The sequence below is a fragment of the Macrosteles quadrilineatus genome, unplaced genomic scaffold, assembly GCF_028750875.1.
Source record: "Macrosteles quadrilineatus isolate MER2022 unplaced genomic scaffold, UCM_ALF_1.0 Scaffold_1__1_contigs__length_201487025, whole genome shotgun sequence".
NCBI classification, from domain to species: Eukaryota; Metazoa; Arthropoda; class Insecta; order Hemiptera; family Cicadellidae; genus Macrosteles; species Macrosteles quadrilineatus.
In genome coordinates, this window is record NW_026542594.1 from 130,089,339 (window position 1) to 130,099,141 (window position 9,803).

Here is a 9,803-nt window from a genome sequence, read left to right on the forward strand (position 1 = left end):
CTGTAACACAGAGATAGGTCTTAGCTGCTGGATGGTTTTTGGCGCAGCAACTTTAGGCAACGGTTTCACGTAGGCAATCTTCCAACTGTTAGGAAAAACACCACAGGCCAGGCTCATATTTAATAAATGTGTAATTGCTCCTATTGCATATGGACTAACAGATTTTATCATTCCTATAGATATATCATCAGCACCTAGAGCTTTTGATTTGATCGAGTTCATTGCCTCTTTAACATCATTTTCTGTAATAAGTTTAATTAAACCTATCATTTCCGTGTTTTTATTATAATTTTTTTTTTTATATATATAGTTAGCATTTCAATGTCTATATATTTTCCTGATCCCATATTGGTGAAATATTAATTTATTCTCTTAATATCTTAATATCTAAAATGTCTCTTACTACTTATAATCTCACAAATGTTCAAACAATTCCAGAACTCTACAGGTTTTTCATATATCGCAAGCTTGTTAGAGAAGAATCTTTTCTTGTCCTCTAGTATCATGGAATTAAAACTACATATTTCTCGTAGTCTTGTACTCATACCAGTCTGATAAATCTCTGGTCTTCCAGTATTAATTACGGTGCTTATTTTTTACAATTGACAATTCTTTAATCTTTTCATTTCCGTGGTGCCTTCTTACAAACAACAGGAGCAACCTCATCGAACACTTTCTTTATATTATCGGTAATGAATCTCTCTATCTCATCAGGTGACTCTAGTTTGTACACATAGTTCCAGTTAATATCAGCAATTATATTTAGTGCAGTATCGACATTGAATTTGGAATAATCTCTATTTGTGATTAGCTTTGACCCCCTTTTGTCTTTCTGACAAGATATACAACAGTTTTTAGTTAATGATCAGTCATCCTCTATCCTCTGTGGTCAACTATGCTGGGTTTGTCTATGACTCCAATACTTTCAATCTCGGCAGATTTGTCTACTATAATGTGGTCAATTTTGCCGAGGTTTCTGTATCTCTTGTAGGCTCGTTGACAATTTGTATAGTGTTGGATTCTCTTGTCAGCCTACACGAGTGTAGGCACAAATAACAAACACAAATAAGTAATTTGTTTCGCAGGTTCGTGACAGAATATCAATATTCGTGTACTCCAAATAAATGACTGATTTAACTTCAACCGCGAGGTCAATAAAGAGGGAGCAAAACAGATCCGAAAGGCGAGTGTACCTTATGTAGGAAGGTCGATAAACTACACATATACCAAACTTACTCCTTTTAAAACTCACCACCACACAGAGATGCTCAATACCAGGATCGATGAAATCAGGTAGGGGGTAAGGCTGAAAGTTGACGCTGTCTGTCACATACAATGTCACACCCCCTCCTGGGTAACCATTTTCAGCATTTCGATCGCAACGAAGCATTGAATATCCCGGTATAGCATAACTGTCTGTGGGTGTGTTTGGGTGGATCCAGGTCTCAGTAACCCCTAAAATGTCAAAATTAAAGTCATGAACAAGTGAGCACAGCTCATCGAATGCTGTGTTTAGAGACCTTATATTGACATGGGCCACTTTGAGATTCCCTTTACCCCTCCCCTCCCAGTCAGTTTTCCGGGACATATATGAGAAGCCCTGGATGCCTCTAAAATATTATTGGGGGAGCAATCAAAATTCTCAGTCCCGAGAACAAGACAAGGAATAGAGGCAGCTCCACAGGAGAGAGCACTCACACGATCCAAAGCTGCAGAAATGTGGTCCACAATCAGAGAACCTAAGACCTAAGCGAGAGGTGCCCCTTCGATTGAAATGGACTCCGTCCCGGGCTAAGTCACTCCTGCCAACACAAAGGTTTGGATTTACAAAAGTGACGCCAAAATGATTACACATGAGATCCACATGCGAATTAAAATCACGTAAAGGTTCAAAATGAATGTCATGGCGAGTTAAAACACTATTGAAACAACTTCAGCTTTTGGAAACGGTGTCTTGGCAGTATACAGGAGATCCGCCATATGATGCAAACTCTCTCTCTCTCTTACCGTGCCCGCCGTTGTAGTAACCCGGTCCTCCCCTAAAACCTTTCTTTAAACAGAGGTTGTCCATCAAGCATCGGCATATATTTATCTATAACTAGTGGTCGTCCTGTGGTCGAAACTCGACCAAAAATAATTAATGTACAGACTTCTCTATTTTCTCCCCACACTGTAAATAAAACATGTGATTGGAATTTCTTCCATTTGTTTTGATTTTCTGTTTACATTTTGTTGTTATTTCGTCACCATCATGGCAACCCATATGGTCCATGTTAATTTTTTGAAGTTTTCAAATTAATTTTTTGTTCTTATTTGTTAGCCTATTTTAATTTTTAAAAGCATTCTGCACATCTACAGGAAAATATCTTTCCAACAGTATGCGTAGATTTTCCCTGCGATGCACACGAGCTGAGAAAAAAGGTTTTAAAGAAACATGCTTGCCTATTAATATATAGATCCCACTCGGCCTATACGTAAATTTGCTCTCCATGTATTTCTTATGGGAGTTAAATTTAATTTCTCTTTTCCAAGTTCGTTTGGCTCTTCTACCCGACCGATATTCATGATTGAGGTCTCAAATTGAAGGTATGCACGCACAGTTTTGCCATCAAGCATCGGCATGATTTGATTCATTTTAGCGAATTTCCCATATAGGGAACAAGCTATTACCGTAGTACTCATGATAAGACCTGGACCCGGGACCGATTTACTTTTTCATTTTGACGTCCCCAGAGACCAAAAACACCCTCCATTCAAATTCGATCATATATATATATATATATATACATGTGTCCGTTAGCACGATAACTGGAGCAAAAATGATCCGATTTTGATTAAATTTAGTAGAAACGTTTAAACCTACGTTTATTCGAACGAGTTCGCCAACCAGCATGATCGGACTATGAGAATGGGGTAAAAATTTGGGATTTCCCACTTTTGAGTCTAAAACATAAAATTTCACGATTTCTTTCCAAACCATTTTGTAGAGCTTCAAAAAAGAAATAATTTTTTATATTGAAGCGTTGTTGTATGCCTAACGGTCACGGAGAAAATTCAATAAATTGTAAATTTAATTTGTATATTGAAGCGTTGTTGTATGCCTAACGGTCACGGAGAAAATTCAATAAATTGAAAATTTAAAATTCCCATGTTATTCTTATGGAGAATAAATAAACTGATGTAGTTAGCTTGTTAATTGATATATTTTAATCAAATTTGGCAATTTTGTTTATTTCATACTAAGCTATCACATTTCAATAAAAAATACACCTCAATACCTTCCCTGTAGCAGCAAACCTAACAATTCACTCATTACTCATTAAAATTAATGTTATTTAAAAAGGAAATAAATCTGACAATTTTCAGGGTATATTTTAGAAGAAATCCAGCCAGGTAAATGGAAATTCGCTTAGTCTGCAGGTTTGCTGTGGCGGGGGTATTTTAATTTAAGATTACTTCAATTTAAGATGTATTTCACCAGTTATCTTCTATCTATCTATATATATATTAATTACGTAAGCCGATTCATTGCGTCAAAATTGTGGGCAACTGGAAAGTCGTATAACGACGGGAGAGGGCTCAAATTAAAGGTCTCGACCCCGTGACGGCGAGAAAAATAGTGAAATTCCCCAAATTTTTATACAAAATTAGATATAACTTAAAATGTTCTCCATAAGAATAGCATTAGAAGTCATTTACTGCTGATTTCTGTTTACTTCAATACAGCTGATCATGATTGATCATAAAGCCAGTAAGCAATATGAAATTTCTGGATTATTCATTTGCCAGTCAATTCTGCAATATACTGTATACTATCTAAAACCATAGGAATTTTTTCTTTTAATTTGAAGGTTATTGCAGTGTTGAAGGAATGTTTAACATGAAATAACCACATTGACTAAGTAATAAACTATTCAAGATAAAAATAGAAATCTTCTGCTTTGTTTTGATTTCAAAAGATATGTTAAAGATTTATGCTACACATTTTTTTATAAATCAAATATCTTTATTTTTGACAGTCGTTATAACTGCATAATAGCGTCGACAAAATTTCTTAACATTTTTAATTTGAGATTATTGTAGTGTTTAATCAATATTTTGTATGAAATGGAATAACCTCAACGGCCACTCTTAGAAAACAACCTGGAAATAAAGATGAACTACGTTCGTACAGGCAATATTTTTGTTCATTAAGTTGTTCCTTTAAGTTAGTTCATTTAAAAAATTCCAATGGGCGGAACACATATGTTTTAGAGGACATTTTAACGAGGTACTGACTGTTGCTCCAAGAAAAAAAATGTTATAATAATAGCCTAGCATGCACGGTAGTAAAGGGACTATCCATATATAACAGTAAAACCTAGAAGTAGTTTCCGTTTCTTAAAACTTACCAAAAATATGCATGAAGAAGATGCTGATGAAAAAGTAAATTCGTGATTGGTTTCGATAACTGGGTAATGGAACCCTAACCAGTTGCAAAATAGTTAGGAATCAGCGTTGATTAGACCATATTTTGATAGAATATGTGAAGTCAATCGCACCTTCATAAGGAATTGCCACCACATAATCTCACACTAGGCTAATGGTAGTTTTTTATGTTCATCAAAAACAAATTTGGCATTAGGTTTTGTCAATGGGATGCCTATACTTTACACTAATTTTGTTAAGCCTTTACAACAGGAGCATGAAATTAAAAATAATGACTGGGTCGGGGTGCTAATTTATCGGTTTTTACCAAGAATTTAGCTTATCTCAACACCTTTATTTGCCCTTCATATTTTACGAAGACAATTTCAAATATTTCAACCTAAGAAGCCTTTCTATCATCATTAACCAAAAGATCAAACCTACCATTATAAGCCAATATTTATTGACAAACATTTTTGCTGTCTTTAGCAGAGTTAAACCATTGACTATTGGATACAGAAGTATTAATAGTCAAAGGTTAAACCTCTGAAGTAATTCAAATTATTTATTGAAAATAACATCAACAAAAGCAAACAAAGACAAACAACAAACTATTTTTTACAAAAAAAGATATGTTGTACTGGGATATCCATCCTGACACATGAATAATTTGATTCTGAGTTTGTTTAAATATTACAATTATTTGTTTTAAATTTGTGATTTTTAGGGACTTATGTCCCTACAAGCCACTAGTAATTATATAATCCTATAGATTTTGGTCTAAGAACCTTTAGTGAAATACCGGATTTCTTTTTTAAAAGCTATTCGTTATTCAAATCGGACGAGTTTCAAGCAAACGCAGGGTGAACAACCAACATAAAAATAATTTTTCATAAGGGTTTTCTATGATTACAAATCAATAGCTCCAGTATTGTTTTGTTTTTTAGGCTTTAGTTTGAGCTATTGATATTTTAAATAAGTTAAGCTCAAGATACTGCATTACTCAATCAAAAATCATAAATTTGATTATTTCTCGGATATTATATTTATTCAGAGCATAGGTCCTCTAGTTCTTTTTAATAGGGCTTGAACTTATGTACAATATCATACATATATGTTTTATATTTGGTATTTCAGAGATTTGAACTGGAGGCTCTCCAGTTTTTTAACACCCTGTTTTCAAAACGTGTCTTAACACTTCTGCTCAAGTAACACTTCGGCCCGAAATCCTCAGGCGTGGCCTGTGGTCCAGCTCTCTACCAGTTCATTAGTAACACTTGTCCCAAAAAATTTGACAGGTTTTCACTAACTATTTCGGAGGATAGTAAACTAACAAAATGCATTATATCCAAAATTACCTCACCACAAACTGCGTTAGGTTAGGTTAGGCAAGGCTGGGTTGGGTTAGGTCAGGTGTATTAATTTATATCAAAGGATACACAATTTACAAAATAATACAACTTTTAGGCACCACATTTAGGTTACTAGTAGGTTTCAAAGTATTCAGGCCATGGCTGGTAAGTATACGCTTACTACCTGAACTGCGTTCCCAGCCCTTGAAGATTTTTCGTCTGGCCGAAATGTTTTTAATCAACTGTAAAAGCGAGTGGGACGAAGTGTTACTGTGTCTCTAAGAAATTTGAGTTTGGCCGAAATGTTACTGGGCTGAAGTGTTTCTAAGCCTTTTCTAATAACATTAAAAATATGTTTACGTTATTCCTTGGGGTCGATTAAGAGGGACATAATTTTTTATTTCATCATTATAGGACCAACGGTTTGTCTGAAATCAATTTGAGACAACTCACGTGAACCACCTTGTTTATAGATTTTGCTAGGCTAGGTCATAGGTTTGTCAAATGGATCAACGCCACCAAAATACGAGCTATGATCTAGTAGTGATCAGGCAGATGTTACATGGATTGACAACGGTCAGGTACTGTCACCGACGTAACGTATTTTGGGACTTCTTTAAATTGGTAATAGACTAGAAAAATGTACATCAAACCTATTTTCTGTACTGTATTATTAATTAAATTACTAATAATCAAAATGCGTAACAATGTGGTTGAGGATTATGAATAGGGCCTATTACAGATACCAAAACAACAAATAGGCTACATGAATATAGATGCTAGATTGCAAATCTCTGTGTGCATACCTTTAATTTAAGACCTAATATCAACCATCCACGATTATGTTATGGTACACGACATAATAGTGAAGAAACAGATGACCAATGTTAGTAATAGATGCGACAATTTTAAACGGAAAATTTAAGGGAGAAGAATTTCTCTTGCCACATATTCCTACGATCCCTACAGAATTTAAACGAGTAGGTACAGTTTCCTGTGCGTTTTGCATTTGCAATAACTATACAAATCTCTAGGGCAATCACTGCAAGTGTGTGAACTAGACTTAACAAATTCATGATTCACACATGGACAACTTTATGTGACCTGCTCTCACGTTGGAAAAACAAACAATCTTTCTGTTTATGCATCAAACGGAAAAACAAAAAATACTGTTTCCAAAAAAGCACTTGATTAAATGTTTTGAAGCGAAATTACGTTTTACTATTTAATTAGATATAAATAATAATTATGTATTAAAAAAATAACCAAAAATGGAATGGTTAACTTCCTTAAAATCCTAGTAACGCGCGACGGGTAAGCTAGTATTTCATAAATATGACGTATCTAGAAAACATTGGGAGAAAGCTTAAAAGAAATCTCACAAAATTGGGTTTTTGAAGTTTCATTATTTTCTTCCAATGTAGTGAGGCCATACCTTAATAGCCAAAGACACCCTCACCAATCCAGTGAGTACTGGAAAATAATTTTAATCTTGATGGATAGGTACTCTAGTTTTCTCGATGTAGGCCGCGTAAATTGGCATTTTGGCGTTACAGACACAGTGACACAGACAGACAGACAAACAAACAGACAGAAATTGAAATAAGACTTGTTTAGGCTTTCTTAGGCTATGAAACGTAAAATACCAAAAACTTCACGATTCTACGCAATGTACATACAACACTGTCATTTCATATATATGAACTAATAGTTTTTTTGGCTTCTAAAGATATCAAAATGAAAACTTACAGTGGTCCCATGTCTAGGTCTTACCCTACATCGATGGTCTTTACCGTGCCACCTACGGTAATAGCGACTTCCCTATATGGAGTTTGCTAACATGTGTATGCCGATCTTGCCGATTGAATATAATGGATGTCCGATTGAGCTGTGATGATAAGCCTACAATTTAGCTTTAACTTAGTTTAATTTTTGAACGTTTTTACTACAGTTTCAATTAAAATACGTAAAACGGTGGGTTCAATTAAAATACGTAAAACGGTGGGTAAACTAATTATATTCCTAGTAAATCTACAATTTAAGTATACAACGTTTAAAATGCTTATGCGGGGTGTTTATCTAAATATGTATGTTTCTTTGCAGTTCACTTGTTTTAAAACGATTTAACAACAAAATGCATTACTTTACCTCGGATAAAGACTTAACCTTTAGTATTTTAGTGTACTTCAAGCACAATTATATAGGCATGCTGAGTTTGTTTAATACAAATAATGTACCTTTTATGTTTCAAACCATCCGATAGATTATGCAAGGTCCTATTTATTGTATTGAGCGTATGCTATCATGAATATACTGTAGGCCTACTTCTTTTGGATATTGCAGTTAGGAATTGTAAACATTTAAAATAAATTTATACAATTAATTTAGGATCTAATTTTAATGAGTTTTATGTTTGCAAAGGGTGTGATTAAAAGTAAATAACTTATTTTCGTAAAATAAGCAAAATGCGTATACTATACAAAGTACAAGTAAACATACTTACTTGTATTTTAAAACAATTGTCCTTGCTTCGTCCAAAGTTTGAGAGGATACAAAAATATTTAGTGGATTGGCAACACTAAAAAAATACTTTACTCTTCCTATGTACGTGCTTTGATCCCACCGAGGCTCGTCCAGGTTAACCCGTGGTAAATGTGACATTTTTGTCATTCAGGACTTTGCTAAGGGATTATTGAATTGTCGATTTCAAAATGAGAGGAAAGTTAAATCTTCATGTCGAAGATATTATTTTATTTAAGTTATATGATAATTTTGATGTTTCCCGCACTATGTTGTAAACCAACGCGTTCCATTGATTTTCTTATCCCAGACCCACCTCCTGCCTGCCAGTTCGCCCGACACTCGCGAGACAGCGCCACTACCTAGGCATACTTGCCGCTCGTTACTGAATTGAACCATTACATTCTGTGGTCGCTGATTGAATTGAACCACGCGGAACTATTTCTGATCAATGACATGTACAAGTCCTTTGACGAACTGATTTTCACCTCACCTGTTTTTGAGTAGACATAATCCAATAACATCCAAATTGATGACAGGATGACGAAATAGTATATTTCATACCTAGGGCCGAAAATGAGGGTTTACCGGCTCGAGATACTTTTTAAGTTCGAGACGAAGTCGAGAACTTAAATCGATCGAGAGCTGCAAAACCATTTCGGTCCGTGGTACGAACGCTATTTTTCACCACACTATACCCTATTACCACCTATTCACCACTATGTGAAGAAGAGGTTATGTGAAGAAATAATTTGAGGAATCAGCAAAAAAAAAAAATAGTTGCTAGGCAACGGTGACAATAACACAATTCGATTGCAATGCTATGGATTTTGAATGTGTATTTAAAATGCATTCATGTTGTAAGTAAGTAAGCGGACAGCTGATTTTGCGGCCCCGGTCTGTAAAAACCTGCTCGGTCCCCAAATTACGATGACAGCTGGCATGGCCAGCAAAACGTAACTTTCAGCCACCAATTAACGTATGTAATACAGCCAAAAACATCATAGTGTGGTGAAAATTAACCTTTTGTCTTAATTATTAAAATAAACGATCTGTTGGCCCGTTCTAAGTACGGTAATCGAGTAGACAACTAAAACTAAATATAATAATTCAGAACAGCTAGTTTACACGCATTAAGACAAATTCTGCCAGTTAAATGGGCAAAATCATCTTGTAAAAAAATGCCACGTGCCCCTCTGTTAATTTCATTCAATTATAGGCCAGAGGCCTATATGATATGCATATAAATTTAAATCTGATAACTAGCTGTTGGTCCGTCCTATAGTACGGGAATCAAGTAGGCCTAGTCGATCAAAACTGAATATAATTCAGAACAGTTAGTTTACACGCATAAAGAAACATTCTGGCAGTTTTAATAGAAACAATCATCTAGTAAACAAACATCACGTGACCACCTATTTATTTCATCCGATTATAGATAGGCCTATGCGATATGCATTTTAAATCCGATAATTGTACGATAAAACAGTGACTTCCGTGATTGTGTTTGATTCACACACACTG

General features: G+C 34.9%; 1 protein-coding gene across 1 annotated transcript in view; it reads right to left on the reverse strand.

The window, feature by feature from the left end:
- Positions 1-8,574, reverse strand: part of LOC128982851 (sideroflexin-1-3-like) — a 51,445-nt gene extending 42,871 nt beyond the window's left edge. The window contains exon 1 of the mRNA XM_054401890.1: positions 8,263-8,574. Coding sequence (XP_054257865.1) covers positions 8,263-8,429 — 167 coding nt within the window. The 5' untranslated portion in view covers positions 8,430-8,574. The remainder of the gene's footprint in view (positions 1-8,262) is intronic.
- Positions 8,575-9,803: the final 1,229 nt, after the last annotated feature.